The following is a 23,211-nucleotide window of genomic DNA, read 5'->3' as shown; positions in this document are numbered from 1 at the left end:
TATGTTTTGCAATTTATTCACTTAAAAAAAATAGAAAAATATATTTGATAATAAAAAACTATTTTTTATTTTTTATTCTAAAAAAATAGGAAGTATAAGAATTTGTTTGGCCTTGTGATTTAAAAATAGCTTTCTATTTTTTTTTAATTATTTTTAAAATTTTCTATTTGACCATTGTTCTCTGAAATTTTTTTTTAAAACAAAGTGAAATAAAGAATAAATTTTAAAAAATAAGTAAAAATTATTTTCATAGATTTTTAAAAAACAAAAGGAAAATATGGACTCATTTGATCATATTTTTTAAAACTTATTTTTAAAAATAAATTTCAGGAAAACATGATCAAACAACTCCTAATATTTTTAGAAAACATAATTTAATTATTTTTGGATTGTTTTTCATTTGTTTTTTAAGAGTTATTTCAAAAAATAATTATATATATAAAATGATCAAAATAAAGTACTTAGATATAAAAATTATTTGTAAATATATTTAAAAATATTAAAATAAGTTTAAAACATTTCCTATTTTTAAATATATTTTTATTTTATAAAATATTAAAAGATTAACTTTTAAAAATCATTTTAAAAAACTATTTTTAAAACTGTTTTCCAAAACTGCAAACCGGGCCTACATAACTTTTAACGATTTTTTTAATTTGGTTTTTTCCCCATGGGTCACAAATGGAAAGATTTTCCTAATGTGGGGTCACAATCAGAAATCACAAACAATTACAGACATAAAAAGGAATAAGATGAAAATATAGGGGTCAAGATTATATATGGAAACCAGCGGAATCATAAATTCAAGTCCATTTTTTATGGATTATGAAAAAAAAGATGCCGAAAATCCAAATTTGTCGTCTTCCATCTGGCAAAAATGAATTATATATCATCACAAAATTTGTGAAAATCCTCAGACACATGCCGTCTCTCTCTGTCTGAAACTCCACACACCACCAATTCCACCTCCACACTCTTCTGGTCCTCCAAGCTTCCAAAACTGCTTCAGGTAAATGGTTTCGTAAACGCTTTCGGTTTCGGAAATCTGTTTTTTTTTGGATGTTTTTAGTGGTAGGTTTGGGAGTGATCGAAGCCTAATTAGACTGTGTGATAATATTGTTGTTAATTTTTTTTTCCTTTTTTTGTTGGATTTTATTTATTTATTTTTGTTGTGAGTTCAATTGATCTCATGTGAGAAAAAGGAAATTGTTGTTTGATTGGTGGGAAAGGGAAAAGGAAAAGGAAAAGGAAAAGAAGTTGGAAGTTTAATACATATTTTTGTTATTGACGGAACTAAGCCGAGTGCGATGCTTACTAGAATTGCTGAGAAAAAGAAATTTATTTTTTTTCTTTTGTTTTTTTTTTCTTCTCTGGTTTCTGATCAACCAAACGGACTATCAGTCTACTGAGAAAGCGAAATTCCTTTTTTTTGGTTGCCTTTTCTTCCTCGGGTTCCTGAGCATCCATACGGACCATTAGTATTTTCACTGTTCAGAGTTGTTTCTGTATTTTGGCTCGATCAATTTAGTGGTACGGATTGAATTGAATTTTGAGTGTGTTGTGTTCTGGGTCTTCTAAGGTGAGGGCAAACAGGGGAAATGGCGACTGGATCTGTTCCGACCTCGTTTTCAGGCTTGAGGAGAATGGATTGCAACTTAGGGTCTTCAAAGAGTGTGGATTTTGTAAGAGTTTCTGATATGCAGAGGATTACGTATGGAAGAAGGAAGGTGTCGGTGATAAGGAATTCAAACCCCAGTTCAGACATCGCAGAACTTCAAGCTTCATCTGAAGGGAGCCCTCTGTTAGGTATAATTTCTGTGATTTATTATATGCTATTCAGTCTTTGCTTAGTATATTAATTGTGGAGTCTTGATGTTTGAAATTCTCATAAATTAAGGTTTATATATTTCATTTCAACATCTTTCTCTGCATTTTCTTTGAGCAATCAGCATAGAAACAAGGTAGAAAGTATTAGCTACTATGTGCATATGATTTCTGCCTTGTTAGGCTGTTGTGTATCTGATGACCAATTGTTTGAATGTAGTTCCCAGGCAAAAGTATTGTGAGTCCATTCACAAAACTGTGAGGAGGAAAACACGCACTGTGATGGTTGGGAATGTGGCTCTTGGAAGTGAGCATCCTATAAGAATTCAAACGATGACTACTACTGACACAAAGGATGTTGCTGCAACAGTTGAACAGGTTTTTTTTATTTAGCTTTTTCCTACTATTCTACTAACATTTCTTCATTTCAAAGAATTGCATAAATGACTGACCTTCAGTATAACCTTTGGAAAAACGTGATGGTTTTAGTTAAATCTAAATCACAGAATGGCTGTCCATAAAGCACTGATTTATGGTTGTAGAACACTGCCAAAGCCTTTAAAAGCATTGAGTGATCTTTGCAAACTAATTTAACCATTGCAAACTATAAAACCCAAGTATAAATCAAATTGGTGGAAATAATGGAAGAGCATTGATGATCTTTTTATGCTTTGTCATGATTTGGCAATGTCCAGACAGTTATCAGATTAACTGCTGTTTTGGTAGGTAATGAAAATAGCAGACAAGGGAGCAGATATTGTTAGGATCACAGTTCAAGGGAAGAGAGAAGCTGATGCATGCTTTGAAATTAAGAACTCCCTTGTTCAGAAAAAGTAGGTCTTTTTTATTCAACTGTATTCAATATTATATTCTATAGGCATATTTGGCCCAAAATCATAAATAATCCCTGCTTTGGGAAAAATGGTTTTAATTGGTTTTTTTTTTTCAAAAGGTTCTTTGATGCAAGATGGGTATAAAAAAAATGGTGTATTTTTATCTAAAAGTGTCATCTTCCATGTTTTTAAAAAATGAGGGTTATATTTTTCCTATTTAAGGATTATTTTATCCCTTTTAATCAAGTGTCTCTATTTTATATGGGGAAATCTAATGTCATCAGTTTGCTGTTTATACAGTTATAATATACCTCTGGTGGCAGATATTCACTTTGCTCCTTCTGTTGCATTGCGAGTTGCTGAATGCTTTGACAAGATCCGTGTCAACCCAGGAAACTTTGGTACATAGTCCAAAATTAATTACTTTATTTTTTCTTTAGAGATATGTGTGGACATGCCATATTCAATGAAGTGGTTTCTTGCAGCTGATAGACGAGCACAGTTTGAGAAGCTAGAGTTCACAGATGAGGACTATCAAAAAGAACTTGAGCATATTGAGCAGGTCAAACCACTTATTAAACAGTTTTTTATTACCCTTATTAATTTTATTTCGAACCTGCAATTCTCTAAACAGAATTTCCTACCAAATAAACTTCCATTTCACTTTGTTAGTTCCTAGATCTACCATAGAAATATGAATTGTTTTTTTCCCTTCAAATGGCAAGTATTAGAGTAAATATATTAGAGATAGAAGGAATTAGGCAATCTACAGTACATTGCTGTTTTCAAGTTCAGTTAATATCAAAGTTCTATATCTATAGCTGTCTCAACAATCCTTTTTATGATTTGCAACATACATTATGGCAAAAACGTCTGAATGTTGCCCTGATCTGTCTTTGATGGTAAGTGAGTAACACTTGCTCTGAGTCTTCCATAATTGCTGTATCACTACTGAGTTTTAACAAAAGGAATTATTCATGTCACTAGGCCTGATGGACACCCATGTTAAAGTAACGTTAGAATCCACATCAAGGACTTGCTATAGGGGCCATGTTCTCTTCCACCATTGTTCTTTTCATATATCTGTTATCACTTTTGCAGAAAGTTTAGTTTATCCAAACAGAGGCTTAATGCCAAAAGGCATGGGGCCAATTGCCAAACATTAAATAAGTATCTGGCATGTAACTCTATCAATGTATTATCCTCATGAAAATTGAATCCTTCTGCTTTCAACTGCACCAGGTTTTTACTCCGTTGGTTGAGAAATGTAAGAAATATGGAAGGGCAATGCGTATTGGGACCAATCATGGAAGTCTTTCGGATCGTATAATGAGCTACTATGGGGATTCACCTAGGGGAATGGTGAAAAGTTATTCTGTTTCATGTTACAAAGACTTTTAAGTTTGTTTCATTCTACATTCTTCGAAATTCAGTGGCATGATACTCATGCATGAAGTAAACAGGTTGAATCTGCATTTGAATTTGCAAGGATTTGCCGGAAGTTGGACTACCACAACTTTGTTTTCTCAATGAAAGCAAGCAACCCAATCATTATGGTCCAGGCATACCGGCTGCTTGTAGCTGAAATGTATGTTCAAGGGTGGGATTATCCATTACATTTAGGAGTTACTGAAGCTGGTGAAGGTGAAGATGGGCGGATGAAGTCTGCAATTGGTATTGGAACCCTACTTCAGGTACCTTTTTTTTTTTAATTATTAACAGTATATTTGTCCCAAGTTCACAAAAAATTATTGCTTCAAATAACGGTCTTCTGATGAATCCCACAACCAGCAAGTTGCTTTTTTGCTATTTTGGATTACAAGTTGTGTGTTCTTCAGACCTCCTTAGGTTGTAGCTGCTTTGGAAGGGAAGACATGTGATCACAGTTTTATTGTGAATTCCACACTGTATCTTGGGTTGACATGTGGAACTGTATTTATATGAATGCTATCCTGCCAACTTCTTCTCCATATTTGTTTCTTTGTATTTAATATGACATGTGAAGAAATATCACATACAGTGGCTTTGCAGTGATCATAATGGAACTCAGAAACTATATTTGAATGCAGGATGGTTTGGGTGATACAATCAGGGTCTCTCTTACAGAACCACCAGAAGAAGAGATAGATCCCTGCAGAAGGCTGGCCAACCTTGGTATGAAGGCATCTGATATTCAGCAAGGAGTGGTACGATTCTACAACCCTTTATATGATAATGTGCTTATGCACTTAAAATTCTAACCTTGTGGAGTTCTCTGTCAGGCTCCATTTGAAGAAAAGCACAGGCATTATTTTGATTTCCAACGCAGAACTGGTCAATTGCCAGTGCAAAAGGAGGTTCGATTTGTTCTTTGGAAAAATTGGAGTTATATTTTGCCTTATTATTGCTCTATAAATGCTTCTGAAACTGAGACCTGTCACTTCATTTAAATACAGGGTGAAGAGGTGGATTATAGGGGTGTCCTTCACCGTGATGGCTCTGTTCTCATGTCAGTCTCTCTGGATCAGTTGAAGGTAACATTTGCCATTAAATTTTCCCATTCAATTTGCCTATTTTTATTGTATATTCTGTCACACGTTTCTTGTTCTGTATCTCAACATTGTTGAATACATTCAAAATCAAAATCTCCGTTGAAAGATATCATGGAGAATCTTTGTTCAGTCATTAATAGCAAAGAGAGATGTCTGCTGCACAAAGAAACATGTATATTTGGTGAAATTGTTAGGCTTTGAGCCTGGAGCTCAGTTATGTTATGCTTATACCACAAAACTGTGGTGTTCAATAAAGAAGAATTTTTACATATTTAGCTTATCCTTTTTCATTTTTGCCTCCCACTATGTCATAATGTAATAATTCTTAAGAGTTTTCACCTATTGAAATGATGAGTTACAGTCATGATGCAAAATTATTTATATGTATAATACTCTGATTGTATTATGATTTTGTTAACCTTCTATATGGTTTTTTGGCAAGCAGTTTTATCTTAGCCTGATTTCATACTGATTTTTATTCATCAAAATTGGTTCTAACTACTACCTTAATTTTTTTTAATTGCCTCCTGAGATTCTTTCTTTTGTTTTTTTGCCAGACGCCTGAACTCTTCTATAAATCACTAGCAGCAAAGCTTGTCATTGGCATGCCATTTAAGGTTTATTTCTGCTCCATTTTATTGCATGACAAGATTGTAATGCATTTAATTTATGAGGAATTGGGATGATGATTTTGTTGATAAAATTTTGGCTTTGATTTAGGATCTGGCAACAGTGGACTCAATTTTATTGAGAGAGCTTCCCCCTGTAGACGACAATGATGCTGTAAGGGCCCTATTTCCCTTTTGCTTCAGTAGAGATAGGCTAAGAATTCCTGATCTAGTTTATTTCTATCATCAGTTATGCCTCATTTTATCTTACAACTATTTTACTGTAATGTTGTACAAGCTCAAGTAATATATGGCTTGATCTGTTATTACCTTTTGTATTGTTATCAGCGGCTAACTCTCAAAAGGCTGGTAGATGTAAGTATGGGGGTTATAACTCCTCTGTCAGAGCAGTTGACAAAACCCTTGCCCAATGCCATGGCTCTGGTGAACCTGAAGGAATTATCAACTGGTGCTTACAAGCTTCTGCCAGAAGGTACCATTTCTATTGCAATTTTTTGAGCAGTTGACTCCTGAATTAGTCACACTCCAGTCATGCAGCTTAATGTTGTTACTCATACATATTATTCAATTCGCTTTATCAGGCACACGCTTGGTTGTGTCTGTACGTGGTGATGAGCCCTATGAAGATCTAGAAATCCTCAAAGAAGTTGATGCTACAATGATTCTTCATGACCTGCCATTAACTGAAGAAAAAATCAGCAGAGTACATTCAGCAAGGAGGTAGTAATGTCACTGGCTGTTCAAACTTATCAATCATTCTTTAGTTAAAGCCATTCAGCAAAGCCTGGGCATGCATGTCCCCTGGAAAAGGAATCTATTGAGTTTCTCCCAATTGGCTGGACCATGGGTGCAGTGATTCTTACCACTGTGCCTTGATGCTAATCAGTAAAAAGTGGACAGCAATATACCTTATCTTATTTTACATGCATCTTGAATCTTGTTTCCCCAGATTAACTCCTGCCTGCATTTGACTGAAATAAGTGAATGGAACATAGTATCTCATAGGGAGTAAAGGAGGCAACCCTATTAAAAAAATAAAAAAATAAAAGTAATAGTATCAAATGTCTTTCTTCCTCTTCAGATCCTTTTTAACTAAATTTATTGCTAAATTTAGTGCCTTTATATACCATCTCCTCTGGTATTGATAATTTGGATATTTCTCTGGCTGCAGACTATTTGAGTATCTGTCTGACAATGCTCTGAACTTCCCTGTAATTCACCACATACAGTTTCCTAAAGGGATTCACAGGTAATTAAAGAATTCATACTAGTTGTTTACCAAAATGCAGCATGCAAGGTATGAGCATTTTTTGCTCAAAACTATTATTGTTTGCAGAGATGACTTGGTTATCGGTGCTGGTACCAATGCGGGAGCTCTTTTGGTAGATGGTCTTGGGGATGGTCTTCTATTAGAAGCCCCAGAGCAGGACTTCGATTTTCTTAGGAATACTTCTTTCAATCTGCTACAGGGTTGCAGAATGAGGAATACAAAGACGGTAAAAAGATTTTCTTCAGAGAAAAAAGGACTAGAATAGATATCTGGTTTAGTGATATTGATAATATTTCTGTTATACCATTTTTATTACAGGAATATGTCTCATGCCCATCATGTGGTCGAACTTTGTTTGATCTGCAAGAAATAAGTGCACAGATACGAGAGAAAACATCTCACTTGCCTGGTGTTTCTGTAATTTCCTAATCCTCTTTTACATGACAATCAGATGACATTATAAAGGCCACTTTTTTAATCTTGGATAAAACAAAATCAATGTTTCCATTTTCTTTTTCTATGTTCCATGGCAGATTGCTATCATGGGTTGCATTGTAAATGGACCCGGGGAGATGGCTGATGCAGATTTTGGGTATGTTGGTGGCGCTCCAGGGAAGATTGACCTTTATGTCGGGAAGGTACCATAATATTTTTCTACTTTGACATGGCATGTGGTTAAAATTGGAATATTCTTTAAGAATCTCTGCAGCCTATGGAAACTGAAATAAGTTGCATGTTGGTCTCACTTTTATGGAGTATGAGAAAATGGCAGCATGTGTATGTAGTGTATTCCCCATTAATTGACTTGACAAAATCTGTTCTAAATTTTTTTTGTAATGTAGAAAAACTATAGGCAAAGAATTTCTTAGACAAGATGAACCAGCTTCATTACAGGAATAACAATTGAAGATCGGAGTGTGGAAACTAGCATTTTTGTGAACAAAATTAGCATGTCTGAGCCGAAAATTCAACATGCTGTCCATTTCACAAGCCAAGATATCTATAATTGCATTTTACATGGCAGTTAAAAGATCTAGTTAATTATCCACTCTTGGTCTTGTACACCAGGAGTCCAGGATGAAACCTTTGTGGATGGGTTAGTTATACACAAATGCAAAACTAAAAACATGTAAGCATAACAAATAAGAATGAATAATGCGCCCACACACACACTATTCACTTCATAGAGACTAAGAATGAATAAGTAGGCAAACCAAAACTAGTATCAGTAGGCTTGTTGGTTTCATATATGGTTTATTTGCAAGCACCTTATCTCTTATTTATGGCCATTATGGTGTTTACCTATCTTCAGCAATTAGACTTAATGGTGAATTGGATTGTATTTCAGACGGTTGTAAAGCGAGGAATTGCTATGGAGCATGCAACTGATGCCTTGATCCAGCTAATAAAAGATCATGGCCGCTGGGTGGACCCTCCCGCAGAAGAGTAAACCTTGGCAGATTTAGTTGGTTGATGGAATAAAGAGTCAGCTAAAGAGAAATCCTTGAGTCTCCTTGTGGTATATCGGGTTCTCAAGGCTGAAATCAATGTAGTAAATGCCCGGACAAATATGAAAAAATCTTCCATCAGAGTAAATTATGTTCTTCAATCAGTGTTCTCAATGACAAAACAAATGGCAAAATTTCATATGTACATATATGGCATCCAGATGAGGCTACAAAAATTCTATCTACCAGAATGCATACATTTGGAAGAAATACTCTCGCTTCAATGTTTTTAGTAAGGAATCCCTTCCTCCATTCTGAGTTATTGTTCAAGGCAACTTGTCTTGGGCGGCATATTCCCTGCAATTCTAACTAATGGTCACAGAAAAAGAGAAGCTCATGCTGGGTTTGCTGTGTGGGTTCTACTGGACACTGTTAAATCTCAACTTTTGCAAATTAAAAATAATACTCCGTCGTGAGGGAAATGATAAGGAAGTAGTAGACATAAAAAAAATTAGTGGATTAAATTACCACTAATTTAGTCTTCAAAATGAATAAATTTAAAATATATATATATATATATATATATATATCCTCTTATAGATAAGTTTCTCTAATATCCAACTATAAAAAGGATAATAATAATAATAAGAAAATTATTTTTATTATTATTATCTTGTTGGTAAAACTTTTCGAAGAAGAAAATTTGCTAAAATCAAGGAACTAAATCCTTTGAATTAAGCAACTAAAATTCGGGAATTTGAAATTCAAATTCCCTATCTTTGCCTATAAATTGAGTTGTTTTTCATCAAGCAGGGAAGGAAATTCAGAAAAAAAAAAAAAAAAAAAATCCAGAAAGGAAAATCCTAAGGAGAAAATCCAAAGGTAACTTCGTATGGAGCAAATCGGTAAGCAGCAAAAGAACTGCTACATGTGTTTTTCACCATTCAACAAGGTCATTCGGGAATAAGCCACTTGTGGCCCCTTGATTGATATTTGAAATCAAGAAAACGTCATCGTCGTCTTCCAAAGTGTGATCAAGACAAAAGAACCAGAGGGAAAATATTCTTTTGAAATTTTTTTTTTTTTTGAGATTGTACCCACAATATATTTTAATTTCAATAAATATTTTGTTCACATTATTTTCCTATTTTTGTTTTGCTAATTTTTGCAGGACAAAAATTTACGAAATTTGTGCATACAAATTTCTGGCACGCCCGATGGGACATCCCTGCCTCTCATCTTTCTTGTTAGAAGATTGATCTCTAGTACGTCGATGACACCTAAAAGAACTCAAGTTGTGCATGTCAACAAAGGCAATGACAAGATTATCATTGCACAATTGACACATGACACCGCTACAGGCCCCATGACTCGTAGCAAAGCAAAATCAATATTTTCACTCTCAACAAAACAAACAAGTGAGTCTGCTTGTTTGCTAAAACAAGTAAGAACACATGATGAGCACCAACCACTCATCACCTTGGTCTCTCTGGGGGCAAAGAGCCATAGTCCTCATAGAAAAGGAAAAATCCCTTCAACACTACAGGACTTTGGGGATAAATTTCTTTGCTCTGTTACCAATGCCAACTCTAGCACCAACTCACACTCTGGATCGCCAATTGGAATGTCAAATGAGGAAAACTACTCCAATCATTCCGACTCTTTTAATTCTTCTTTCTCGATGACTATGTCAGTAATGGCAATCGACACTACATCCTTAGAGGAACAATTAACAGAGATGGCTCGCGTCATCACCAAACTCACCAAGACGGTTGAGGAAAAGGATATGCAGATATCCTCTCTCATAAACAAAGTTGAGGCACAAGTACAAAATACGGGTGATTCAAGTCAAGGACTCAACCACCTTTCGAATGTTGCATCTCCTCTCGATGATGCACCACATACGTATAGGACAATGCAAGTTGAGAGACAAACGACGGAATCTGCCTCACTGACATCATTATCTGTTCAACAACTTCAGGACATGATAACTAACACCATTAAAGTGCAGTACGGTGGACCCTCACAGAGTACGCTCATGTACTCTAATCCTTACACTAAGAGGATTGATAAGCTACATATGCTTGTGGGTTATCAACCTCCAAAATTTCAATCATTTGACGGGAAGGGAAATCCAAAACAACATGTTGCCCATTTCGTTGAAACTTGTAACAATGCAGGTACAGATGGTGACTTATTAGTTAAACAATTTGTCCATTCACTCCGAGGGAATGCTTTCGATTGGTGCATAGACTTTGCACCTGAGTGTATCGATAGTTGGAACCAAATGGAACGTGAATTCCTTAACCGTTTCTATAGCACCCGACGAACTGTAAGCATGATGGAGCTTACTAACGGTAAGCAATGGAAAGACGAGTCGATTGTAGACTATATCAACCGTTGGCGTTCTTTAAGCCTTGATTGCAAAGATAGATTATCTGAGGTATCAGCCGTGGAGATGTGCTTACAAGGAATGCATTGGAGTCTCCTATACATCCTCCAAGGGATACGACCCCATACCTTTGAAGAATTAGCTACTCGAACACGTGACATGGAGCTCAGCATAGCCAACCATGGTGCTAAAAAGGACCTTATCATTGGCCAACAAAGAGAAAGACACAATGGGAAAACAAGTGATAAGAATTCAATAAAACCCATCTAGGAGTCAATGATGAAAAATGCGACTCCAATCAAAATCTCAGTGCGAGATAAAAAGAAGAAAGTAAAAGAGGCTAGACCAACCCAGGAAAATGAGAGGCGTCGGTTCACCTTGAAGGAATTAGAGGAGAAGAAGTATCATTTTCCTGATTTTGATGTGCCTAGCATGTTGGAAGACCTGCTCCAGAAAAAAGTTATTGACTACTTGAGTGCAAGCGTAAAAAAAAATGGGTCATATTAATGATCCGAACTATTGTCATTACCATCGAATCACCAGTCACCCGGTGGAGAAATGTTTCATCTTAAAAGATCTCATAATGAAACTTGCAAAACAAGGAAGAATCCATTTGGATCTAGATGAAGTAGTAGAGTCAAATCATGCTACAGTCACATTTGGATCCATCGATCCTGTTTCGTTACATGTTCCACCTAAGACACTAGGGGCATGCATCGGTACTATCCAATGCAAGTCACCAAAACCAAAGCAAACACAAGTGTCATGTCAAGACACCCTTCTTCACTTCTATTTTGATAATGAATCAATGTCGTATAACGAAGGAGGCTGGACATTAGTGACACGAAGAAGACCTTGTAAGAAACAAAAATCTCATCCATATCCAAATCTTCCTAGGAAATAACAATGTAAGCAAAATATTCATCAACATGCGAAGAAAAAAGAAGAAAAGAAACCTAAAAGAAAACAAGCGATTGTACAAGTTGATAACTTATTGGTACAAAAGTTTATCATTCCTATCACCTTAGGAGAATACTTCCCTCCGGAGTTCTTCAATAAAGGGATGGTGACATCAACTCATATGGTCTCTTGTCATGAGATTTTGGAAGAAGATGAGCCAGATAAGGATGAAGAAAATGCTTTTGGTGCAGAGTCAAGCAAAACTAAGGAAGATGATGAGGTAGTAACAAACCTACAATGCTTACTAATTACTACTCAAAAAGAGCATATTTTAGATAATAATTCTCATGAGTTTCACATCTTTTAAGTAGTAATTATGCCTAAAACACTCAATTAATATGTTTTTGCCCTTGCAAGAGTTACTAGCAAGTTTTATGAAGTTTTGGAGTCATTTCAAGGTATGATTTTGATAAATTGGTGACAAAAGAGATGAATCAAATTGAAGAAAACAAATAAAGTTGATGATGATCCAAATGCATAATGAAAGAAGCAATGCAATCGGTTTGGATCGAGATTTGGAGGTAATTGAAGTGGAATCAAGAGAAAGAAATGAGAGAAATTGCAAAGAGGAGTCGAAAAAAGCATGTTTTTCAATTTCGCATGACCATGCGAAATTTTCGCATAGTCATGCGAAATGAAACAGAATAGGCTTGGCTGCAGCAAATAAGGGAAATGTGAAAAGTGGTTTCGCATGACCATGCGAAATTTTCGCACAGTCATGCGAAACGCTCCAGCAAGACGAAAATGCAGCTGATGGATTTTCCACTTCGCATCATCATGCGAAATTGCTAGGGGCTCATGCCAAAATGTATTTTTTCCAGATTCTTTGATGAAGAAGCCTCCGGAAGACCTCTTAGATGGTGCCAAGTGTCCACTTGACCTTGACCTATAAATAGAAACGTGATTGACTCATTTAAAGACTTTTGATACATTTTCTAATTGTAGAACTTTTCAGATTTCTTTTCTCTATATAATTCTCTACTTTCCTTCATTTTCTCTTATTTTCTTGATAGCCAAACATGTCTTGTGAGATCAAATCTCCAAGCATGAGTGGCTAAATCTCGTTTTTCTCGGAGAAGGGGAGATCTAGAAGCAATATCTATGGTGAATTAGATAATTGAGCTTGAATTATAAAGGTAATTTGATCCAATTGATTGATTAATTGAAATTTGGGGAATTTTCTCTTCAAATTGTCTTGGATGATTACTACAATGCAAGCTAAGTAGATTCATCAAATTCTTAATGCTAGATTTGATGAGATTGAATAGTTGCATTGTGTGAATCATCGGAAGATAATTTAAGATGAATTGAATATATGATTTGAATTGACCTCTTGGATTAGATTACCTAATTTGAAGAGAAATTAGATCTAGACCTAAAACTAAATCAAAAATCGGTTTAGATGAAAATTTAGGTTTTCAATCTAATTTGATGACAGTTAGATCTCAACATCTATTCACCATGGAAATTGCTTTCTAGAAAATCCTAACTCCGAGAATCTCACATCTTATTAATTTTCTTCTCTTTTACACTTCATTTTCCTCTCAATTTGAAATCATTGTTATTATGAAATTTTATCATACATTTTCAAATCAATTTCATTTTATCACAATCATTTCTTATCATCTCATTCAAGCCTTAATTACCAAGAATAATCCATCCTTGTGGACGATACCTAACAACCACTATACTACAGTAGTTTGTACTAAAACCACTTTTTGATCGGGTACAAATTACTATAGAATAGTGAATTGGGTTATAAATTTTGTTTTGATCCAACAAAAGACAAAATCCGAGAAATCACTTACCCTTGCTCTTCAATATCCATGAAATGTTACAACTTCTTGAGGAAACACGAATTGCATTGATCCATATACATAGGAATCCATCAATCTATGCTACAAAAATAAAGGGGGCAAAACAATTTGAAAACAAATGTCATAGTTGTGCAGCATGTTGTGCAACCATCACTTTCACTGGTGATGATGAAGAGAGCATGACATCAAATTTTACCACAATTGTTTTCAAACCTCGGCATTCCAATGATGCTCCTTAAAGCATGAGCCTAGACTGCATATTGCTTTCATCCTACAAAAGCTTAAACTACAGTAAAAATAAAAAATAAAAAATCATTATTGGCAAACTTCTTAAACCGAGGAACAAACTCTTTATATTAAAGAAGTTAAATTCGGAGATTTCAAACTAAAATCTCCAACTTCTCTACATACAAATGTTCTTTTCTTTCAGCATGATGCGTTCTCAAAAGGGCGATGCAACCCAGAAGCTAAATAAAAAAATGAAGCTTCAAAAGTCAAAATCAAACTCCAAACATTCTTCAACAAGCTCGTGGAAGAATATCAAACACAAACAAAAGTGACATTCATCCACCTTTAAAGCTAAAGAAAACAAGGTTAGATTTTTCAAAACACTTAAGAGAATTTTTGATAAGTTTACTTGAGATCAAGTCATCATTGACCCTCAATTAAATTTTGCTCCAAGAACATGTGTTTACCACCCTTGGATTAAAATCAAGTCCAAGCTTGACACATTCTTCAACATGGTCGTGGAAGAATATCCAACACAATACAAAAGTGTCATTCATCCACTTTTAAGGTTGAAGAAATTTAAGACGAATTTAAAGGACTTATTTTGTTCTCCAAAATGCTTAAGAAAGATTTTCACAAGTTTGGTTGAGAATAAGTCATATTTGACCCTCAATTAAACTTTGTTCCAAGAACATGAATTTATCATCCTTCAAGACAAGTGATGTTCCTAGCCCGCGTGAGCATAAACTGCGTACGATACACAAAAAAAAAAAAAAAAGTCTACTAAGTTGAAAACCTGAAAATGCGACTTAGGTAAAAGTTAGGACATATGTTCACAAGATTAAATCTTTCTTTTAGTCTTGGCAAATATTAGAGCTTAAAAAAAAAATGGAACTACATTTGACTTGATCCCTTCTCTTTAAAAGGTATGTAGGCAACTCAGGGAAACCACTTGAGTTCAGTCACTACCAAAAAAAAAAAAAAAAGTCTTATTTTTATTAATAAATAAATCTGGATAACAAATACTAGACTTTATTACATCTTAATAAAAATAAAATAATGAATGAAAGAAAAGAATGAGAGTTGAAACTAAGTAAGAAGGTACAATGATCACATCCACACCAAGCATGCAAGCTCGTCACGTTGAGTCCTTAAGGATTCTTGAAGTGTCTCTAAAGTCTTGACATCGACATCAGTAAGCACGGGGGTTTGGGCGATAATGACATGTTCTTTCCTCAAACAAGAAACATCATTCTATTTCTTGGTCATAATTTCATCGATCTCTAAGATTGAGTTATGAAGGCGCTTCTTTTGTATACTTAGTTGCTCCAATTCCTTCTTAAGTGCTTCATGTTTAACATCGAGAGTAGTTAAGTCAACCTTTAATGATTGATGACGGTTTGTCTGTACACCCTCAGAGTTTAGAGCATCCACAATCTGAGATGCAACAATAGTTAAACGTTCGTTTTGTACTTCCAGAGATATCTTCATAGAATGGGTGTGTTGCACTGCATCGGGGTGATCTACACTTTCCATGTACTTCTCAATTTGAGACTTCAATGGTGAAGGGTCCACTCCAATCTTCATGATAGCATTGAAAAGCTCATCAAGTTTTCCTCTCAATAATGGGAGACACTCATTGAAAGTTTTGATAATCATCTCATTAATGTCTTCTCCTATCATAAGCGCTGCTTGGCATTGGGCATTAAGGATGATTTGTTCGACGTTGAATGTGTGAGTGGAAGTAGAATGAGCAACCACAGTAGGGCATAGAGATTATTGTTCAACAATTAAACATGCAACTGATAAAAGTGTCAATTCATCATATGTTATATCTCCAATTGTGGTCTTTTAACCTTGAGATTCAATCAAAACATCACTTAAGATGTTAGTAATACCTTCATCATCCAAACAAGAATGAGACAAATGTAATGGGATGATAGAGTAATTATCTCATTGCATAGTCGAGGTAAAGGGCGTTGACTCCCTAGCAGCAACAACATTTTTGAACTGATCCTTAGGAGATGACTCATTCCCTTCATCGACAAATTGGTTGTCACCCGCCACCTAAGACAAATATTTATTTTTGTTAGTATCAATGCAAAAAAAAAAAAAAATTACCTTTTCACCATCAAGTTCCATCGGTTGAGTAGAAATTGGGACGTCAGCAAAGAAGACATCTACATCAAGAGGATGAGAGTTAGTCTCATCATAGTACATAGGGTTGGGTCTAATCTTTCGACGTTTGAAGTGACATTCATTTGTATTTTCAAAATCATCATCTAATTCACAAAGACCATGTGCATTGTTATTTTGCTTCAAAGTCTTGTGATAGTGAGTATTACCACCATTGAAAATAGTTTCCTCATGCTCTAAGTGTGTAGAGGTATTATTTTTATGTCCACCCATTGAGCGCTTAGAAGAAGCTCTTGAATCATCAGGTAAATCATCAAAATCATTCTCAACATTGTCTTTAATATTCTCCTTAGTAGAAACACTTGAGTCATCATTGCGCATTCTACTCTCTAAAGATTTTGAGAGTATTTGCCGAGAAGAGTCAGAAGGGGGCTCCATGCAAGCAGCAATAAGAATTTCCTTATCAGGATTATGCACTTTGATCCACCAATCCGCATAAGCCTTGGTGACTGAAAACTCTTTAAGACTATGATAATATGGTATAGTAACTTTGGAGTAAGTACCAAGCCTAATGCATGACTCCCAATGTTGATACACCGTCTCTAAAGTTCTAGTGCGAAAAATCTTTAGCAAACCTCCCAAAAGGTCTTGAGGATACCCAAATTGCCTAGAAAACTGATGAGGATAATATGGTTGGATCACCCAATGGTTACCTTGTCGCAAAGATAAATAGCTAGAGCGAAGACTTATGAGGTAATAATCTTTGGTAACACTAATAGATTCATTATCAGCCCAATGCACACGCTCCTTGTGGCGCAATGCCAAGTGGTCCAACTTTATGCCTTTGCAAGACATTATCAAAGTCTAAGCTTGCAAATCATCAAAACACTTAGCAGAAAACTCGTCGGTGTAATAAGTCATCTGTGGGGGATGGTTCCAAGAAGGAGAAATAAAATGGGTATCAAAATATTCACCTAACCATCCGTATAAATAATGAATAGGGAAAATAGATGCATTAGTCTCAGGCTTCAAAGAACAAGCGATTTCATTTAAGCCGTTGTAAATGTTTGCTAACACCGAAACAACAAGACTAAATGTCTCACATTGAGTCATTCTACTAGCTATCTTGAAGACTCCTAAACGAATCAAGTTGACACCTCCCCAAGGAAGAACGAACTTGCATAACCAACATGCCAAGAAAGTGGTCAAGTAAGTCTCTTTAACATCTGTCTCGACTATGCCAAGGTTGTCAAAAATTTCCATCTCTGACTGAGTACAAGATTTAACATGATCAATTTCCTCGGAGGGGTTATAAGTCTCCTTAGGCCTTTGCGCCTTATTCCTTGTACTTTTCTTTGGAGGTTTTGCATACTTCATGGAGCCTTTGTACCAAAATGACACCCAAGAGGCTAACTTGACTAAAGACTTCCCTTTCATCTCATAGCAAATTCGATGATATAAAGGGAATAAATTTCAACAACTTGGTGGGAGTAAGGACTTTGTTGCATCATTAGATAACTCTTCCACGCTCGGTACCATCTCATCATAAAAATATCCAATGATGGGTAATCCAGCAATACAATATAAGTCCCAAAGGGAGATGGAAACCTCTCAAATGGAAGTATGCAAGGTGTTAGTGGTAGGACACCAACGTTCGCAAAAGGCCCTAATCATAAAGGCATGACGATCATAGCTAAATAAGGATGCAAAGATAGCTTCATAAAGCTTACATCATTTTAAGGAATGGTCCATGTCGACCTAATACCTTCTCAACCCATTCCCAATATCATTCGGTAAAGAAAAATTCCCCTAAGTACTTTGAATGAGCTTCCTCATTTGGCTTCTCCGTCACGAACACAAGAACCCAACAATCCAAATTCATCATGAACCTTAATAGTAGTTGGGTGAGAGGAATTCAACAGCAGAGCTTAGAAATAGGTTTCACCTTATTAAGTTTTGAATTGTTGATATTTGTAAACTTGCAAGATGCAACTCGGGACCAGGAAGAAATGTGTAATGGGTCATTTGTCATTGACACTGACAAAAATTAAAGGTCAATAAGTGACTTATGCACTAACAAGGTACTCCCTTCCTCAAAATCTTCACTATCATCCTGAAGAATGGTTATGGTCTTTTCCTTGAAACATTTGAAGAACATCATCCTATAAATAAAAAATAAATAAATAATAAATAATAAAAAAGGTAGAAAAAGAAATGAATAAAATATGGGTCTAAATTTTTAAATGTCACTATGCATTTAAGTCAAGCCAATTCGCATGGATGAAGACCTTAGCACTCAAGTTGTATTAAGTGCTGAAAGTACAACATCGTGTAGCATCATGTCTATAACTTGTTTGCATAAATATCAAGTATTATTCCAGTTTTAATTAAGTGTTAAAACTTGAAATATCACTATGCATTCAAGTTAAGTCAATTTGCATGAGTGAAGACTTTTAACACTTAAGTGCCAAAAATACGACACCGCTTCGCGTTAGGGCTACGACTTGATTACACAAGGGTCAAATTTTAAATATTCATATTTTTTTATGGATATTTAATTTTATTTAAAAAAATTCCCCTCAAATATTAAGGTAACTAAAAAATTAATTATTTAATTAAATTACCTGAAATTAAATTCGTCTCTGCAAATGATGAAGGCCGACACATGTTCGAAAAAGTAAGTCTTTCTCTTCTTTGAAAAAAAAAACACTTACAAGTTTGAAGAAGTGAAGATTTTTCACGATGAATTCAAGTTGGGTTACACCTAAAGGTCGAAAGAGCTCTCTGAAAAAGTTCAAATCAAGTTTTTCAACTATTATCCCCTTTATATATATATATATATATATATATAGGGAGGACAAATTGGGAGAGGACTGAAAGTGTAAAGCAAGAAGGAAAACAAATTGAAAGATTATTCAAAGCGTAAAGCAAGTAGGAAAACAAAAAAAAGTTTGAATAAAAGTGGGAAATTTTTATTTTTTATTTGAAAAAAAAAGAGGAAATTTCCTATTAAAATATTTCTTTGAAAAAAAAAATTATTACGAAGACTCTTCCCATCCATATGACACATGTACGTGATGTGTCTTGAAGTGGGGGCATTTGTAGACATAAAAAAATTAGTGGATTAAATTACCACTAATTTGGTCTTCAAAATGAATAAATATAAAATATATATATATATATATATATATATATATATATATATATCCTCTTATGAATAAGTTTCTCTAATCTCCAACTATAAAAAGGATAATAATAATAAGAAAGAAGAAAATTATTGTTATTATTATTATCTTGTTGGTAAAGCTTCTCGGAGAAGAAAATTTGCTAAAATCAATGAACTAAATCCATTGAATTAAGCAATAAAAATTCAGGAATTTGAAATTCAAATTTTCTCTACATTTGTGGCCTCCGATTGATCTTCAAAATCAAGAAAATGTCATCATTGTCTTACAAAGTGTGATCAAGGCAAAAAAAATCAGAGGAAAAATATTCTTTTGGAAAGAATATTATTTTTTTTAGATTGTACCCATAATATATTTTAATTTTAATAAATATTTTGTTCGCATTATTTTCCTATTTTTGTTTTGCTAATTTTTACAGGACCAAAAATTTACAAAATTTGTACTTACAGAAGGACGAAAAGAAGAATTAAAATATAAGTTGGAGAGTCAAGTCAAATGGCTGCAAAGTAATTTTATCGATCAAGATGATTTAGAGATACCAAAATGTTGGTGCTAATACGAGGCACAACCCACCCATGGAGTGGCATTCAACGTGGGAGATCGACATTCAATGAGGCCAACAGTTGACTCCCTCCTGGATAGGTGCAACTAGGGATGTAATTTGAGCGGGTTTAGCCCAACCCAACTCAATTCTTATCCTTTCAAATTATTTTAAAAGAAAAAAATGTCAATATTAATTTATTATGTTTGTTTTATTTTTAAAAAGATAAATATTTTTTAAAATTTTAAAATAGTATGTTATTTACCATTTAAATTTTGATATAAATGAACAAAATTTAAAATTTAAAAAGTAATCAAAGGTTGATTCCACTCACTTAAATCCCAATTTGACTTAATCCAAACTTAACCCAATTTCAAAAAATTAAGGATAGGGGGTTGGATTTAGCATATTGGATGCAAACCCAACCCACCCAAGTTAGCCTAGTTGGAACATTCATGATTCACCTTTAAATGTATTTTTTTTTTTAATTTAATAAATAAATACCACTTTTTGTTTTTTTTTTTTAAGGAGGATCAAAACATTTACTCCATTAGAGCTTTCAAGAAAACATTTCCACTTTGTATTACAAGGTAGAAACCTTTTCCACATTCTTGGTGGAATGGGCACTGAATTGTATTGCTGCATAGCCTGGATTCATCTTCACATGCTTAATTCTTATCCATCCACTCACCAACCATCTTTTATTTCCACATAAACCCTAACGGGACCACAACCTAAATTTGAAGTTGCATCATACCCAAACCCACACCCACTAACAGCTTTTTTTTTTCATGTGTCTGTGGAAGCTGCCTACCTCATTTTGTTCGGCACACATTCACCACTAGCAGCCATAGCCATTTTTTATATGAGTTTGTGGAAGCTGCCTACCTCAATTTGTGCTGCACGCATTCACCATCACTAGGTCTGTGGGTGGAAGCTTGCCTAAACCCCATATGCACATAATCACCCACTAATCATCCACTAATAGTCGAATACTACTAACACAATATATATATATATATATATATATATATATATATAATGAATAAAAGCCAGAAACAAACAAAAAACACAGCAGAAATGGGTTGGCATTGTTTGGTATTATTCGCCATTGGTTGATGGGGTGGTCTTGAATTGCTCAACTCCAAAAATTCTCATACTGGGCCACGTCAATAACTCTACTACTGCTAAAAGTGCACTGCCAGTTCACCCATTCATTTGCCACTCACTCTCCACGCTATCCTTGCATCATCCTCAGAGCAGGCGGTGTATAACTGGCCTTTTTATTTCTTTATTGAATTTAAAAAATAAAAAATTCAGATGACGGAAGTAAAGAAGGAAGAGAAAAAAAAAACGAAAGAGAAAAAAGAACGAACTTCGCTGGATTTCCCAGGAAAATAAGAAGAGAAAAAAAAGGATTTTAATTTTTCATTGTATATGAAGTTTTTTTCCTCTCTATACGTGTATTCCTTCTGGGACACAAAACATGCCTTTGAAAGGCTAATAATCTATGTCAAATCGCTCACTTCCAATTTGTCTAGATGTTTTAATTTTATTATTTGAAACTTAAAAATTTTAAAAGGACTACAAAGCAGTTTCCAACTAGGTATAATCATTATTTCCCGTATTATTCTGATTTGAATCCAAAAAAAACAAAGAACAAAAAAAGAAGAAAATAATTTAGAACTGAAGCAGAAGCACTGCAAGATAGAAAAAAAAACTTAAATAAAATATAATAAAACAAAATACACTATACAATCAACTATTAAAATCATTAGACTAATGTCTACCATTTATTCAGTGAAACAATGGGTAAATCTGACTAAAGAAATAATCATCACCACAATAGAACTCAATATAACAAATCTCTATGTGAATATAGTGTGAAAATAATTAAAAATGATAAAAATCATGGCTTTCCTTAACTAAAGAAGCTCTCTCCTCGCTGCGTAGCCGTATCGGGATCGCTGGATGTTGTCCTGCCGTTTCTTGTACACCAAACAACCGACTCCGAGCACAGCAACACAGGCGATGACTCCGAGCGCTATCCCAGCCTTCTGTCCACCTTTGAGTCCACCGGATGACTCTCCTTCCTCTCCATCTGCGTTCTCAGTACTCGTGTGCTGAATATCCCCAACATCAGACGAAGAGGGTGTAGGAGAGGGCGTCGGCGCAGGAGACGAGTCAGGCGAAGGCGACGGAGAAGATTCCAAAGCCTGTGGTGGCGCCGGCGGTGATCCAAAATACGGAGATGGCGAAGGAGCGGTTGGCGAAAGCGGCGGAGACAATGTATGTGGCGATGGAGCAACATCTTCGGCGCCGCTTTCAGGCGCCGGCGCAGGCGACAACTCTGGCGGATCTACAGCGACAGCGAACTCCACTAAAAGCAACACCGCAGTAAGCGCAATGCAGAATCTGAACAATCTCGCCATTGCCAAAAGTTCACTTTACTCGCAGAAAAAAAAAGTTCAAAACCAACTAGATAAATAGCAAAAGAAACTAGACTTAAAGAACAACAGATCTGGAGTTTGAATCTGATGAGAAAAGCAGATCTGAAGTAAAGGTAGAAGACCTAAAGAGAATCGAAAACGGAAACAGACGAGCCCAATCAGATCGGGACACGTCGAGAGAGCCGTAGGAGAGAGATCCAATGCCGAGAAAGAAACGGAGGAGCGAAGGAAAATACTTAAGAGGAAAGGAAAGGGGGAGAGAGAATTTGGATTTGAATAAACAAAATTTGGAAATATAAAAAGTGAGGGAGAGAAATTATAGGTGAAGGTTTAGGAGAGGCACTATGCCTGAGGTGGTAATGGAGGAAGAGCGATTTCCAATTAGCCCACGAAGACTGCGGTGCGGTATTTCTCCATCACTATGTCGGTGCATTGTCTTTCTCCCACTTTCGTAATATTCCTTCCATACAAGGAACGTGGAAGTTGCAACTTGCAACCTCTTGGTTAAACTTAAACCTCCACGCGCTTCTCACCATCTTTGCGGTTAATTGACTTAATCTAGAATTTTACTATATTTATAATTTATCTCGTAATCAAGTTGTTGCCCACCCATAACCAAATATTTCATTAAAAAAGATAAGATAATATTTATGTTTTTTAAAAAAAAAAATTCATATAGTAAAAATAAATACAATGATGATTTATTTTGTTGTAAACTTCCTTATTTTAATATTTCTAACTATTTAAAAATAGTTTTAAATTTTTTATAAAGAAATTTATCTCACCAAGTAGGATGTGTCGATAAGAGATATTGTATTTGGAAATTAAATCAATGATCTCATTTCTTTTCTTTTTTGAAATACTTGAAGATGAAGTAAAACCCCTTCTTTCAAATCCCTTGATTTTAGAATAAGTTAAATAAATCATTAAAAAAAATTTAATAAATAAAATATGCTTATTTTTAAAC

The 23,211-nt window shown here is 34.9% G+C and overlaps 2 protein-coding genes across 2 annotated transcripts; one reads left to right on the top strand and one right to left on the bottom strand.

The window, feature by feature from the left end:
• Positions 1 to 810: 810 nt before the first annotated feature.
• On the top strand, positions 811 to 8,805 carry LOC100257071 (4-hydroxy-3-methylbut-2-en-1-yl diphosphate synthase (ferredoxin), chloroplastic). Its single transcript, XM_002285094.5, has 20 exons — positions 811 to 1,009; positions 1,580 to 1,806; positions 2,045 to 2,202; positions 2,551 to 2,657; positions 2,958 to 3,058; positions 3,143 to 3,219; positions 3,900 to 4,019; positions 4,121 to 4,351; positions 4,727 to 4,843; positions 4,919 to 4,993; positions 5,093 to 5,170; positions 5,746 to 5,805; positions 5,909 to 5,971; positions 6,145 to 6,289; positions 6,399 to 6,537; positions 6,989 to 7,066; positions 7,154 to 7,313; positions 7,406 to 7,504; positions 7,621 to 7,725; positions 8,436 to 8,805. The coding sequence occupies exons 2-20, from the start codon at positions 1,599 to 1,601 to the stop codon at positions 8,535 to 8,537; spliced, it is 2,223 nt and encodes a 740-aa protein (XP_002285130.1). The 5' UTR covers positions 811 to 1,009; positions 1,580 to 1,598; the 3' UTR covers positions 8,538 to 8,805.
• A 12,697-nt stretch (positions 8,806 to 21,502) lies between these two features.
• Positions 21,503 to 22,693, bottom strand: LOC100251941 (uncharacterized). Its single transcript, XM_002285096.4, has one exon. The coding sequence runs from the start codon at positions 22,224 to 22,226 to the stop codon at positions 21,720 to 21,722; it is 507 nt and encodes a 168-aa protein (XP_002285132.1). The 5' UTR covers positions 22,227 to 22,693; the 3' UTR covers positions 21,503 to 21,719.
• Positions 22,694 to 23,211: the final 518 nt, after the last annotated feature.

Source organism: Vitis vinifera, chromosome 6, assembly GCF_030704535.1.
Source record: "Vitis vinifera cultivar Pinot Noir 40024 chromosome 6, ASM3070453v1".
Classification (NCBI taxonomy): Eukaryota; Viridiplantae; Streptophyta; class Magnoliopsida; order Vitales; family Vitaceae; genus Vitis; species Vitis vinifera.
The sequence above is the reverse complement of the archived record's forward strand: the minus strand, read 5'-3'. Positions and strand labels throughout refer to the sequence as shown.

Excerpts from the sequence above, each read along its gene's own strand:
- LOC100257071 (XM_002285094.5), top strand. The coding sequence starts at position 1,599 with ATGGCGACTGGATCTGTTCCGACCTCGTTTTCAGGCTTGAGGAGAATG. Across the intron at positions 2,203-2,550 it reads TTGCTGCAACAGTTGAACAG|GTAATGAAAATAGCAGACAA; the intron begins GTTTTTTTTATT and ends CTGTTTTGGTAG. Across the intron at positions 4,352-4,726 it reads GTATTGGAACCCTACTTCAG|GATGGTTTGGGTGATACAAT; the intron begins GTACCTTTTTTT and ends ATTTGAATGCAG.
- LOC100251941 (XM_002285096.4), bottom strand. The coding sequence starts at position 22,226 with ATGGCGAGATTGTTCAGATTCTGCATTGCGCTTACTGCGGTGTTGCTT.